Source organism: Plasmodium cynomolgi, chromosome 10 (genome assembly GCF_000321355.1).
Source record: "Plasmodium cynomolgi strain B DNA, chromosome 10, whole genome shotgun sequence".
Taxonomy (NCBI): domain Eukaryota; phylum Apicomplexa; class Aconoidasida; order Haemosporida; family Plasmodiidae; genus Plasmodium; species Plasmodium cynomolgi.
In genome coordinates, this window is record NC_020403.1 from 815,211 (window position 1) to 829,487 (window position 14,277).

Here is a 14,277-nt window from a genome sequence, read left to right on the forward strand (position 1 = left end):
AAAAAAAAATCCACCGCCGTTTTGTGCTGTAATATAGGGTAAAGCCGCTTGGCAAAAATTTAACTGCATACATATAGTTTTATTAGTAATTTTTTTTTTTTTTTTTTCGGAGTTGCCAACAATGTGTTATGGTTCCTTTTGCTCCTTTTTTAAGTGCCCGTGCCGCGTTTTCTGTTGTTGTTGCTCCACTTGTTCGTGAGTCTTGGCGGGCTTGGCATGCTGTGGCTTGGCTTTTTTTTTTCCCCACCACGTGAGCAGCGTTCTCCTGCCGATGGAACACCGACGTTGTTAAAATGATAAGGAAGGCCGCGCTGTCCCTCTTTAAGGAAGACGCACGTATGTGGAGATGAGTCCAAATGGGTGGAAGTGCGTAGAAGCGCATTTGTGTAAACCCGTACGCGTAGGAGGCTGCGCGGAAATTGCGGAGGCACGTATGCATAGTGACGCATGCACAGTGACGCATGCACATATCAGTGCGCGCTTTCATGCCTGCTTGCATGTTGTGCCCACCACCACCCCGCTACATCCTTGACTGTCCACCGTTTCCCCCGGACAGCAGCAGGAACACCGTACTTGGCGAAGCCATTCCTTAATATCAACTTTTTAAACGAGGAGGAGCTCCCCTTTTGGCTGACCGATGAGAAACATGTACGTGCGCGGGGATCCCGACGAGCACTTGCAAGTGCGGCCGCGTGATGGCGCGGAAAATTTGCTTGACGAAATGGAGAGAGAATAGAACAGCCCAATTTATCTCCTCAATTTTTTTACCTAAGATGTGCCTAAATGGTGTCTTACGAAAGTGCGATTAAACCTGATGTGATGTGCACGAATGGCGATTTCGTGTTATTTTTCTTTTTCGTTTTCTTTTTCGTTTTCTTTTTTGTCGCAAAAGAAGGCAATCTGTGGCGCATCGAACTTGTAAAGAGTCGCGATGGCCACCGCGTGATACGCCGCACTAGGAAAAAGCGGCCCCGTAAAAGAACGTCTATGCCCAAGTGTACCAACCCACATCTGAACGAACAAACCACAGCTCGCCACTTGGCCCAATTCTCCCCAATGCAGATTAAAAAGTGCAACTCGATTTTCAACTCGAAAATTGTTGCCTACCCAGTTTATGTGGCCCAAACAATTCATAAGTATAAGCCGTCAGCCATCCCGCAGGTAGGAAAAAGGGGGAAAAAGGAAAAAAAAAAAAAAAAAAGAAAAAAAAAGCGTTATCACCATGCATAATCAACCGCGCAAAAAAAACTGGAGGCGTTATTGACCATACAAGCGCGCGACAAAGGACCCCTCCTCCCCCCCCTTTTGAATTTCCAAACTGCAGGTAGCCATATTCGGACGGTCCAACGTTGGCAAATCGAGTTTAATCAACGCCCTGCTGAACAATAGGGAAGTCGCGCAGGCTTCAAAGACGCCGGTAATTTTACACCAAAAAAGGAGAAAAAAAAAAAAAAAAAAAAAAAAAAAAAGTGGGGGTGCACATTTTATGCACTCGTCACTGGCATATGCAAAGCTTACTCGTTGATGCTGAACTGAACAGAACCATCGTTCCTGTCTACCAGGAGTCTCTTCTCTATCTATACGTCCCAGCTGCTCCCAAGCAGACGTAAATATTTGTGATGAACATGTGTTGGAGTAGTCCACCCCCTTTTTTTTTTTTATTTCTTTAAATGTGCAAATCTCCCATTTTTCTCCTTTCTCCACGAAGGGGCGTACCCGTCATTTATTCATTTTCAACCTGCTAAATCATCTCTCCATTGTGGACTTACCTGGCTATGGCTTTGCAAAGGTTTCTAAGGAGATGCGTGATAACTGGTCTATCCTTATCGAGGAGTATTTGAAGAGAGCGGTGAACTTGAAGCGCGCTCTATGCTTGATGGAATGTACAGAGTTTTTCACTGCACACGATTTTGTTTTGCTCGACATGCTAATAACCAAGGGGGTGCCTTTTCAAATTGTCGTTACTAAGGTGGATAAGCTCCGGGTAATAGAGTCACACGAGAAGGGAGTACTATAATATCTCTCTGCTCTGAGTGGATTTTCCCTCTGAGTGGCTTTTCTCACCTTTTCAGCGCTTTCGCGGAACGGCGAGGTTTTAATCCGTTCGTATTAGTGTAAACGCTTCCTATCCCTACCTACACAAAGGCGCTTTTTGCTTTGCCCCTTTTGCTTTGCCCCTTTTGCTTTGCCCCCTCACGTTAACCTTATGTACCAACTCCACCCCACAACTGCGCAGGCACACGAGCTGCACAAGCTCATGTTTAAAGTCCTCTCCGTCATTGACGATTACAAGAAGAAAATTAAGTCCCTTAACGAGAGGACGCACAGGCAGGGGGGGGGCACCCACAAGGAGACGACGACCTACGACATGAAAATAAACAGCTACTTATTTAACGTATCCAGTTTGAAGAATTTTGGGGTTCAGCAGTTGAGGGCCCACTTGGGGTTGATAGCAACTGACAACATGCTGGTGAAGAAGTGACACCGGGGGGGGAGTACCCAATGTGGGAGGGGGAAGCACCCAATTGGGGCAAGCGAAGCAGCCAATATGGGGAGGGGGAAGCACCCAATTGGGGAGGGGGACGTGCAAAGCAACCAACGTGGGGCGTTAGAACAGTGCGTATAGAATTCCGTGTGCCCATACGTACGTATGCATACGGGAAAGCACCTGTTCTCTTCATGGGGGAGTTATCCATAGTTTTCTGAAGGTGTTTAATGCGGTCATCTTCCCTAATCGGGGAGAAGCACCTCTGCGCACACGGCGTGTTTAGTAGCACCCAGGGATATCGCCATCGTGAACCCCTACCGTGCATCGTGCGTCGTGCACCGGGGGGTCAGCATACCTTTTTTTTTTTTGAGAAACGACGCCATGTCGAAATGTATGCCCCCTTTCTACCAGCCTTAACCACTTTGAGCATTTGCGAGAAAGCAGCACACTTATTTGTGCATACCCATTTTGCATGTGTTTTGCTTGTGTTTTGCATGTGTTTTTTTTTTTTAAAAAAAAAACTCAACTGATGATTCCTGTTTGGATTGTCGCGACGTCGCCCCGAGTGCAGTGGATGGGGAGGACGCAGCGCAGCTCAGGTTCCTTCGAGCGTCACGTGTGTAGAGGTGCTCCTTTTTATGGATGTCGCGTAGAAGCGTTGTTTGTATGCCCCCTTGGGCAACCGACTCCCCTGGTGCAGCTGCTGCTAGTGGGATGTTGGCGACGAGATTTTTTGCAATTTTGGTGAGGTGAGTATTCACCGCGGTGGGAAGCACCACAAAGGGGCGTTTTTTTTTCGAGCACACTTTCGCCGAGCATTTTGTAGAGCCTTTTTTGTGTAGCATTTTTTGTGAGGCACGCTTTATTGCAATTCTCTTTGCCCTTCACTTCGATAATTTTTTTTTTTTTTTTGCAACTCCCTCCTTCGAGAAGTTCTCTCTGCATTTGTCGTTTGGTTTTCATTTTCCCAACTCGCACGCCCCCCACCGGAATAACAGCACACAAGCAAAGCATCGAATCTGCAAAGCGGCAAACCTGCGAAGCGGCAAATCTGCAAAGCGGCAAACCTGCGAAGCGGCATCACCGCAAAAACTGAGAAGCTAAGCTACCTGACGAGAGTCGCTCGACGAGCAGTTGCTGCCTGTCGACGAAGCCTTTCCCCCCTGTCGCGTATAGCCACCCCACCCAACGGGAATTCTTTTTTTTCTTCCCCTTTTTTCTTCCTCTTTTTCTTCCCCCTTTTTTCTTCCCCTTTTTCTTCCCCTTTTTTTTGGCGAACCCCCCCAAACAATGGCAGAAGAAATGCAGAGGCACATCAAGCTTACCAAAGCACAGACGACCCCAGTGGTGTTGGTCGTAGGAGACCCAGGTCGAGTGGACAAGGTAAAGGTGCTATGTGATTCGTATGTAGATTTGGCATATAACAGAGAATATAAAAGTGTTGAGTGTACATACAAAGGGCAGAAGTTCCTTTGTGTTAGTCACGGAGTAGGGTCAGCTGGATGTGCAATCTGTTTCGAAGAGCTTATGAATAACGGAGCTAAGGTAATCATTCGTGCAGGCTCCTGTGGATCCCTTCAACCAGATGAAATAAAGAGAGGAGATATCTGTGTATGTAACGCAGCAGTAAGGGAGGATAGAGTGTCTCACCTTATGATACACTCAGACTTCCCAGCTGTTGCCGATTTTGAGGTCTATGACACATTAAATAAAGTAGCACAAGAATTAAAGGTACCCGTTTTTAATGGAATTAGTTTATCCTCCGATATGTATTACCCACACAAAATAATCCCAACGAGGCTGGAAGATTACTCAAAGGCTAATGTCGCTGTTGTCGAAATGGAAGTCGCCACGTTAATGGTTATGGGTACTCTGCGAAAGGTAAAAACAGGAGGTATTTTCATCGTTGATGGGTGCCCATTTAAATGGGATGAAGGTGACTTTGACAATAACCTCGTCCCAGAGAGGCTTGAAAATATGATTAAGATATCCTTGGAGACCTGTGCTCGCTTGGCGAAGAAGTATTAGGGGCATAGCTGTGTGAGTGGATTGTGTGAGCGGATTGCATGAGTGGATTGCATGAATGGACCGTGTGAAGGGGAATGCTTTTTTTCACCCACGTGCATTTGCGCGTTGGGTGAAGCACACCTGAGAAGAAAATTCCGTTTGTGTGCATGTGTGAGGTTTCTCCTCTTACTATCGAAACATGTTTTATTTTTTATTTTATTTTTTCTTTTCATATGTTGGTTAAGATGTACGAATTGTAAAGGGGGTTCGTTGACGATCCATTTGCATATCTTCCTGCAAGGCGTCGTTGCAGAGTGCCCTTTTTTTTTTTTTTTTCATGCTTCCTATTCCTGATGGAAGAACATTTGGGGGGAGGAGCCACACCCCACTGGCAACACGTACGTACGTACGTACGCACATGCACAAGCATACATACATACACGCACACACACATACGCACACATTCATAGGAACATGTGCTGCGTGCTCCTGCCTTCACCGAACAGGTTTCCTTACTGACCATCCACAACACATAAAGCCAAAGTGACATTTCGTTCTTCCTACGACTCTGCGCTTTTGAAAATTTTTTAAGCGGTCAAACGAGGGAAGCTTAATGACGGGGCGCCAATGCGTGCTGCGCAAGTTGGCCAGCTATCGTAAAGGGTTATCGTAAAGGGTTATCGTAAGGAGTTCTCGTAAAGAGATATCGTAAAGAGATATCGTAAAGAGATATCGTTAAAAAAAAGGACAACTGATATGCCGTGCGGGGGAAAGGAGACCCCCCAAATGGTTTACGAATGGCTACGAACGGCTGCGAATGGCTGCGAATTTCCTGCGTGCTACGGCGCGCATGCTGATGGGGCTCCACATGGAAAGCTTCGCCTCTCCTCCTCTTGGGGGCACCGTGCGCGGGGGGAGGGTTACCGTTCGTTCAAGGAGTTCAGCTCGATTAGGAGCTCCCCCTGCGAGGTGGGAAAAGGGGGATGGGATGAACGCGCGGCGAGTGCAGCAGTGGGAATAAACGCGCGGTGAGCGCAGCAGTGGGTATAAACACGCGGCGAGTGCAGCTGCGGGAATAAACGCGCGGTTGCCGCGGTTGACGTGGCCGCCGCCCCTCCTCGGTGGGGAGCAGTCACCCGTGCAGTTAGCATTACTATCGTTATGTGCTCCAGCAGGTTGGTCCGTTTGAAGAATAACTCGTGAAGGACTTGGGCGGAGTAAAAGGGGAGTTGCCTGATGGGGGAAGCGGCGAACGTGCGGGGGAAGAGGTGAACATGGGGGAAGAGGTGAACATGGGGGAAGCGGCGAACGTGGGGGAAGCCGCGAACGTGTGGGGGGTGAAATCGTGACAGCGCATTGGGGCGGGGCAAATGGGCAGTAGTGTGCGTCCGTGTAAGCAGCCGGGTCGCTGCAAGTATAGACAAAGGAGAGCACCTAACGGGAGTGCCCCTCCGAGTACACCCCTCCTCACCGTAGCATGTCGTCAAAGAGCACATTCTTGATCGAGAAGGAGTCCGTTTTCTTGTGCAAGTTAAGTCTGGCAGACTGGGTGAAAACATCGGGGCTCAAATCTGCATGCGCATTGAGGGCCAAGTGTGGAAAGAGAGACGTCCTGACGACGTTGTAAGTCTCCCTAAAGAATGCAAACGATTTGCTTCTAATCGGGTGGAACAAGTGAACAGACCCATCGTTCGAAATGGACAAAGCAGAATTCGATCTCCGATCTGGATGCACAGAATTCACATATTTAATTACTCTTCTACTAAAGTTGAAAAAATCAAAAACATACAAAATATCAACAGACTGATAACTCCGGAATGAGAAAATAAAAAAGTTATTGTAAATATCCATAGCAAGGATACACATGAAGCAATCCATAACGAGGTAGTGACAACAAAGTATGTTCAAATTGGAACTAAAAAAAGACTTCGCTATGGGAATGATGCTTCTACTATCGTGTTGTTGTTCATAATTGTACATGTTGATATATATCCCTCTATGTAGATCTGCTACGATGAAAAAATTATTTACTATCTTGATGTCTGTGATGAAAAAATTGTTGTCCAGAAAGGCACCTTTGGTAAAGTCGCGTTCACTCACTTCGTGAATAAAAAGCTTTGAATTAATGCAATGGAGTATGTTGCAGTGTACATTTGGGTCTATATTTGTACTTTTCTGGTTTGCTCTCCTTGATGTGATACTCCTATCGTGGGAATAGGGGACGACTTCGTCCTCTCCTGAGAGTAATTCGCCGTGTTGGCTTCTCCCGCTGTACTTACCACTATGCTTGATGTCTCCGCCACGACTGAGGATGATGCTTTGCAGGGCACTATCCAACCCTCCATTTGGGAACCCCTCACTGTGAATGTAGAAGGGGTGGATCTGCGTCACTGAGCTGTTATACGTTTTCTTCATGTACACGGGTAGCTTCCCTTTTTGGTCCTTCCCCCTGGGGAGGGATTCACCTTCTCCCCCTCCGCCTTCTCCTCCTTCGTCCACTTTTTTTTCTCCTCCTTCGTCTACTTTTTTTTCTTCTCCTCCGTCCACTTTTTTTTCTTCTCCTCCTTCCTCTCTTCCTTCTTGTCCTTCCCTAATGGGATCCTCCCCCACGCGAGCGAACACACCACTCAAATCAAACACGTATATATTCCCCTGCGTTTCGACCCTCTCGCCAATGTTGAGGCTAGTGCTGACATAAATGTGCTCCTTCCCATGGAGACACCCGAAGGAAACGCAGTTAATTTCCTCACTATGCTCAAAGGTGTGGTATCCATAGATGCGTTTTTTGCTACACTCATGTAGGAGGAGTAACTTGCTGAACTTTGCATTCGTTTTTGCAGAAGAGATCAGTTTGTTGTTTTTCCTAATAATCTGTTCGTTGTTCTTTATGGCTGCGTCCTCCTCGTTGTCGTGGCCGTTGTCGAGGCCGTTGTCGTGGCCGTCGCCGTTGTAGTCTCCGCTGTAGCCTCCGCTGTAGCCTCCGCTGTAGCCGCCGCTGTAACCGCCGCTGTTGTCGCCCTCGTCGTTGGTGCAGAGGAAGCCCTTCAGCTTGTGCGTGTACTGATTGTTAATGCTGTCCTGTAGGTGGACATTTGGCACGCAATGCACTTCTTCCTCCCCTGCATATGCAACGTTAGTTTGGAGTTCTTCCTTTTGCAAGTTTAGTCTCCTTTTCTGTAGCTTTTTCAGGCAATGGTATTCGTCATACTTGATTCGAACGATGGCGCAGATGACCTTTCCCCGGGTGGCTGTGTGTACGGGGGGGGGATCATCCCTTTCGGGGGGTTCACCCTGTTGCTTAGCTGGAGCTGGCTGATTCGCTTTTTCCTCCGGGTCTGCGGTTGGTTTGTTCGCCCCATGTTCGCCCCCACGTTCGCCCACTTTTTCGCCCTCACGTTCGCCCACTTTTTCGCCCCCATGCTCGCCCTCCTTTTCGCCCCTTCTTTGAGCCTCTTTTTGGCGCCCTTTCCCCCTCTTCAACACGTACTCAAACTTCGAAACGGCAATTTTGTACATGTACGGGTAGGACAAAAACAGCTTCGATACAAAGTCATCGTTGAAGGAGAGTATGTTAGGAGGGGGGCTCCTTACCAGGAACACTTCGTTGTGTGCTTCCACCATGTCGACGTTGCTGTGGTGGCAGGTCACCTCCAGGGGGGGAGAAGCTTCACTTAGCGTTCGCGCGACGTCACGGTTTAACTGGGATTCACGCTGACCGCGGTCATGGCGGCCAGCTCGGTCATGGAGGCCAGCTCGGTCGGGGCCTGCTGCACACACTTTTTCTTCTTCCTCAATGCTAACGATGCGAAGACCCGTTGCGTCAATCCTGAGGAACGCATTACGGTCGATTTTTACGATGCCCTTGGGTTGTCCCTGCTTTGGTTCGCCCTCCTCCCCACCGCAGCGGTGAACAAAGAGCTTTCCCCTACAATTGGACAGCAGTAGGGGGGGGAAGGCCGCGTCGTAGGCCCCGACCTTCTGGTAAAGCTGCTCTTTCTGACTACCACTCACGTGACTTAGGTCCACCTTGGAGATATCCACATGGGGATAACCCACTATGCATTCTGATGATTTTGACGATTTTGGCGATTTTGGTGATTTTTTTTTTCTTCTTTTTCTCACTTATTTGAAGTCTCACTTTGTCCGCTTTTGTCCCCTTCCCCCTTTTCCTCCCATCGACGTGGAGGACGAAACCGTTGTTCATCTCTGCCTTGTCGCGCGAAACGGTGACGACTTGCATTTTTTCACCACTGGGGTCCTTCACCAAATGAACGTTACTAAGTAACGGCTGTGTGTACCTGTGAGTGACTATTTGGAACTTCAATCTGCTGATTCTCCTCACTTCGCGAACGCTTTTGTAGATCAGTATGGGTCTCCCCGTTAGGAAAAGGATTAAGACGTAGTTGGGGCCCAATGGGAAAAGGAGAACGTTTATTACTTCTTCGAGTTTGTACGTGTCGAGGAGGAGTTCCCCGCGGGGCGCCTCTCCCCCCTCTGCTGTGATTTTTGCGCGGTTCGCCCGGTTCGCCCATTTTGTGCGGTTCGCCAACTTCTCATTGTAGACATACTTGGGCACCGCTAACAAAGCGTTGCTAACAAAAAGGGTGCGTCTCTTCTCGAGGTGGAAAATGCGCAGGGTGCAGTTTGAGTCATCCAGGAAGGCGAGAAGGCTCTGTTTTCCTCTCTTAACCGTGGAGATACAGCGGACGTTATCCAATTGGGTGTACAAGGAGAGAATTTCCCCTACGTCTGAGCCACCCATCATCCTGTTCACAACTTGGAAAAACGTATGTGACGTTTTTGTTCGAAAGAGGGAGAGTAGGTCCTCCTCCCTTATATCGCTACTATTCCAAGGGGAAGGAGGTTCTCCTCCCTTGACTGCTCTGTCCCTCAGAAAAGTGGCAAACTGGAGGAGGTTAATTTCTTGGTCTCTATTTTCCACATCTAGACAGCGTAAAACGCACATGTTAAGGAGGGATGTCAGTTCTTCCACCCGCAGCAACAGGTCTGTGACTTCGTCGATATGGAAGGTGTACACAGAGCAGCTGCCACTTTCGTGTCGAAGAATTAGGAACCTCCTCGCCAGCTTGCACTCTACCACTGAGTCCTTCACAGATATGGTCCTTAGCACCATGCACGTGTTGGCGTATAGCGACACGTTGATCTCCTTCTGGCAGACCTGCACTAGTAGACACTTAAACCTTAACAGAGCTATGCAATTGCCTTCCATACTTAGGCTTGTATTTTTTTTTCTCTCCATGTGGAAAAACTGTGCGTATTTTTGTTTTAATTCAATTTCGATGTCACGTTTGCTCCTTTGGGGGGGGGTACTCCTTCGACTCGATTGGTTCTCCCGTTCGATCTGCGGTATGCTCTCACGTTCGCTCTCCCCCTCCTTAGGCAACGCCTCCGATTGGTTTCCCCCGTGAAGAGAAGGCTCCTCTCCACAGTAGGGCACCCTCTCCACGTACCTTTTCACATCCCTATTGCTGTAATGAACAAAAGGGTAGAATCTGAAAAAGGCACGAAGGGTCTCCACCTTGGCGGTGCCCGTTGGTGGGAACTCCACCTCATGAGATGGTTCCCCTTGCACTCCGTCTCCCCTTAGCGTGTAAATAACCTTAGCGCGATGGTTGTTGAGTAGAGTTCCCCTTGGTTGATCCCCCACATCGGAAAAGGGCAACCTACTCTTTGTAGGTTCATCCACTACTCCTTCCTTCTTCTCATTCAAAAAGGTCATTTTTTTGATGATCTCTTTTTTTTGTCTCCATGTGTTAAGGTTGTCAACGCATAGGAGGATGCTTCTCCTTATGAATCCATTGCCTCCTCCCTCACTGTTACTCTGCTCATCACCGTAGCTTCTCTCATCTTTCCGTTCATTCTGAGCTTGAGCTCCGTCTTCACCACCTTGCTCGTGTTTCCCTCCTTCCAAGTTAATCATAACATACTGACATAGTCCATTCCTTCTTCCTCCCTCATTGGCACATACACTCCTTGTGCATGCTCCTGCAAACGACACATTTAGCAGAGTGCTAAACGGAACTTTGAAGAAAATTTTCACTACACTGCTATGTTTTTTATTCCCTATTAGAGCGAAGTAGCTGCTGTTGTTGACTAAGCTGGGTTCCTCACTTGATTTAATCAAATCTGTTAGCATTCCCTTGGCTGGTATTTTGTCCACTAGGGTTACTTCTTTTTTGCGGGTCATATTTCCTAGGGGGAGGGGGGTTCCTATTTCTTCTCCCCCCTTCTGCTTCTCCCGCTTCTCTGCCTTCTGCTTCTCTGCCTTCTGCTTATCCCGCTTCTCCCGATTCTCCCGCTTCTCTGCCTTCCGCTTCCCCCCCTTCCTTCTCCTGAGTATGAAAAGGGGAGGCACGTACTCGACTCCCCCTTGGGCATTTATCAAGGAAAAATTGCCCTCCAGAATTTTTATTTTTTTTTTGTATTTTTGAAATAGGAAATGGTACTTGCTGTGGTTGAGTCCCTTGGTGTGTTCGTTCACCGTTGGATTTTTGTTCAGGTAGATCAGGAGGTCCATTAGGAAATTATTGTTCGTTCGCACCTTCCTGGTCGCTCGGGGTGAGTCTCCACACGTGGTTATACGAGGGAGAGGCGCAATTTGGGGATCCCCATTTGCAGCCAGGGAGTCGATATGGAGAGGCACTTCCCCGCTGGGGGGGGTTCCCCCATCACGCCTCTCCCCTTTCTCCCCTTTCTGCAACTTCTCCCTCTTCGCTGGGTGAGCTGGAAGCGCTGCCTTTCTCTTCCGCGAGGCCTCTCCTCTGCCCCCACCTATGCTGCACCTTCCCCGACTTCTCTCCTCCCTTCTCCTCACGAGCAAATCCACGTCTGCTCTCCCGCAGAGCCCATTGTAGCAGCACACAAAGTAAAACCTCCCTCCAAAGAAATAAACAGAAGATTTGGCTAAGTCATATTTGAACGTGTAAGCCTTCCTCCATTTGATGAGCTTCACCAGGTTATTGTGATCCCTCGATAGAGTCCCTTCAAGGATGTACCTCCTCGTGAGTATAAAAAGCTTCCCTTTCCTGTAGCACATGTTGCTGCTACTCTCTTTAAAGTGCACACTAAAACCTGTACAATCACAAAAAAGAGCTTCTTTTTTTTGGAGATGAAGAACCCTGTTGGTATAACAACTTTTTTTAAACATATAAATAACCTTTTGGTTTTTCTTCACATTCAGTATGTATAGATAGTCCTGACAGAGACATATGAACAGGTCCTTCACTCGCAGGACGTCTATCGTATCGTTTGGGAATCCCTTCATGAGCTTGTTCGCGTCAAACTTGTGATCCTCCTGCCGTAGAATTAGGAGCTTCAGGCTCAGTTCTTCCAGCGTGGCGTGTCCCACGTTTATCTGCAGTGATGAGAAGCGGCGATGAGGAGCAGTGATGAGGAGAAGCGGTGAAAAGCAGTGATGCCGTGCAGTGATGGGGTGTACTGATGAGAAGCAGTGCTGCCGTGCAGCGATGGGGTGTACTGATGAGAAGCCGAGCTGCGGACGTGTCGGCGAAGACTTACCGGCTCGTTCTGCAGCAACACGTGGATGTTCCCGCCATGGAAAAAAATCTTTTTAATAAAAATGAAGTGCCGATAGAGGTCCTGCAGGCTAACTTTGACGATGTTAAACAAATAGAGGTCCTTCCCAAAGTAGGTCGTCCTCATCTCTCCAGCATAAGTCGGGTCTAGACCATTTTTTCGTTTCCTCCTCGACGAGTAAAAAAGGACGTAAATCGTTTTGAAGTCATACGAGAAGGAAACAACAAATTCGCAGAAATTCGAAGTTCGCTTCTTCATTTTGGTCTGTCCGTTTTGGAGAATTCCGGGGGGCTGCTCGGCACTCCCAATGTTGAAGTCCTCTGTAACGGGCTGATCCATCCAAAAGGGCTCTTCCAAGTTGGCACCTCTCCCCCTCTCCCCGTAAATGTTCACATAAATCTCGTCGTTAACACCGTTTTGTGAGTTCAGTTCCGATTTTGTGAGCTCACTGGGTTCTCCAACCGGAGTTGCCTTCCTCCTTCGACCCTTTCCCTTTCGCGTCTTCATGGACAATTCTTGCTCGGGGAGTCCCTCTCCTTGGAGTAGTCCTGGGTGCAGTCCAGGCATATAACCTTTCAGTCTTTTGGTGGCTAATCTGAATCTCCTTCTCCTGGTGATGCCTGTGATAGGTTTCCTTCCGCCGATTCGGATTGTCCTCCCCGAGGCACTGCCTCCTCCTTTGTCATACCTGTGCACGTAGTTAACAGCAATCGGCAAGGAATAAAAAATTGGCTGAAATTTTGCTTTCTTTACAAAGCTGTGTTTTAACACAACCACGAGGGTATTCAAATGACGGTTGAATCTGTAAAGGACGAAATGCATTCCCTTATATACTAGCAGAACACCACTAATCCTTTCTTTATTTTTGCGGAGAAAGACATCCTTCAAAATTACGACCTTCACAACTGGTGCGTTCAGCTTTGTCTCGTATATAAGATGATTTTTTTTTCTCTTTCTTTGGTAGCTATATATGCTCAGATTTTTATTTTTCACTAGAACAAATTCTAGGCTTTTTTCTCGCAGCAGGTTGCCGCACTCGCAGTGGTCCGTTTCGCTGGGCCTTCGCAGTTGGTGTACTTGCAGGTTGATCATGGTGCTTCTGGGGGCGGCAACTCGGTAAGGTTATACACGGAGCGGTTATATGCGGAGCGGTTATATGCGGAGCGGTTATATGTGATGCGGTTGTATGTGATGCGGTTATGTGTGATGCGGTTATGTGTGATGCGGTTACATGTGATGTGAAGGGCTAAGCTGAGGTAAGGTAAGCCAAGCTGAGCTACGCTGCGTTGCGCTGGGAACGCTCCTCCCTATCCTTGGTGGGCAGATGTGGACGACCTGCCAACTTCTGACCCGTGTGTCCCTTATTCTACGCCGACGAGGAGATAAACGGGTAGCCTCCCTGGAGGAGACACTGCATTGGTCGCGCGCCCCTTCTGCAGAGGAGACTTCCCCTCCAGTCCAGCTGGGGTTATTTACTCCTCTATATGATATTGCGCTTTATTTCGCTGCGTTCTACTTCGCTGCGTTCTATTTTGCTGCGTTTCATTTATTGCTTTTTTTTTCCTTTCCGTTTGTGGCTCTCCCCCCTGGCGGAGACCTCCCGACCCGAGCGGCTCATTCACGCCCTGCGCGCCCACCGAGTGGAGGTAGAGTATCCCCCGTCCGACTAACAGCATCCTCGGGTGGGAACTCCCTTGAACAGCCAAGGAAGTATCTACCAACCTAGCGCATAAGCGTAATTACCATTGCTGGGGGGGAAAAAAAAAAAAAAAAAAAACTGAGCCTGTACTCTTCCCTCAATTTGTGAAAGCAAAATGAGGGGCAAAGGAAAAGGCAAGAAAAATTGACCTACAAGAACGAGCGAACAGAATGTCACCCCCTGCATACATGCTATTTTATATTATTTTTTTTTTTCACATCAAGGGAGCAGTGTATTATCCACTTGGTGAAGCGAACTACATGAGTAGGAATTAACCTCCCTTGGGGATTCCCCTAAAGAGGGGGAAGAGGCTAACTTTGTTTTCCCCCCTTGGAGGGAGTCACCGCGCTGTCACCTCAGCGCGCCCGCGGTAGTGCATTTTGGCCTGCCGGTTAGGGGCCCACCCCATGTGCCGCGTTGCAAAAAGCCATTTTTCGCGTCTGCGCATGCTTCTTGCTCCACGTTTCAAAATATGCGAACGGGTTGGGATTTTCTCCATCTGGGAAAAAAAAAAAAAAAAAAAAAA

The 14,277-nt window shown here is 48.2% G+C and overlaps 3 protein-coding genes across 3 annotated transcripts; 2 read left to right on the forward strand and 1 right to left on the reverse strand.

The window, feature by feature from the left end:
• Window positions 1-1,056: 1,056 nt before the first annotated feature.
• On the forward strand, window positions 1,057-2,482 carry PCYB_102820 (GTP-binding protein; the record flags this gene model as incomplete). The annotated part of the gene is made up of 4 exons (XM_004222831.1): window positions 1,057-1,161; window positions 1,325-1,417; window positions 1,709-1,984; window positions 2,237-2,482. 4 exons carry the CDS (start codon window positions 1,057-1,059, stop codon window positions 2,480-2,482), a joined length of 720 nt encoding a protein of 239 aa, XP_004222879.1.
• A 1,296-nt stretch (window positions 2,483-3,778) lies between these two features.
• Window positions 3,779-4,507, forward strand: PCYB_102830 (uridine phosphorylase; the record flags this gene model as incomplete). The annotated part of the gene is made up of 1 exon (XM_004222832.1): window positions 3,779-4,507. A coding segment is annotated over one exon (729 nt), but the record flags the coding sequence as incomplete, so codon positions are not given.
• Window positions 4,297-13,144, reverse strand: PCYB_102840 (hypothetical protein; the record flags this gene model as incomplete). Its single annotated transcript, XM_004222833.1, has 5 exons — window positions 4,297-4,360; window positions 5,967-6,850; window positions 7,628-8,550; window positions 8,618-11,870; window positions 12,035-13,144. The coding sequence occupies 5 exons, from the start codon at window positions 13,142-13,144 to the stop codon at window positions 4,297-4,299; spliced, it is 6,234 nt and encodes a 2,077-aa protein (XP_004222881.1).
• Between the last annotated feature and the right edge of the window lie 1,133 nt (window positions 13,145-14,277).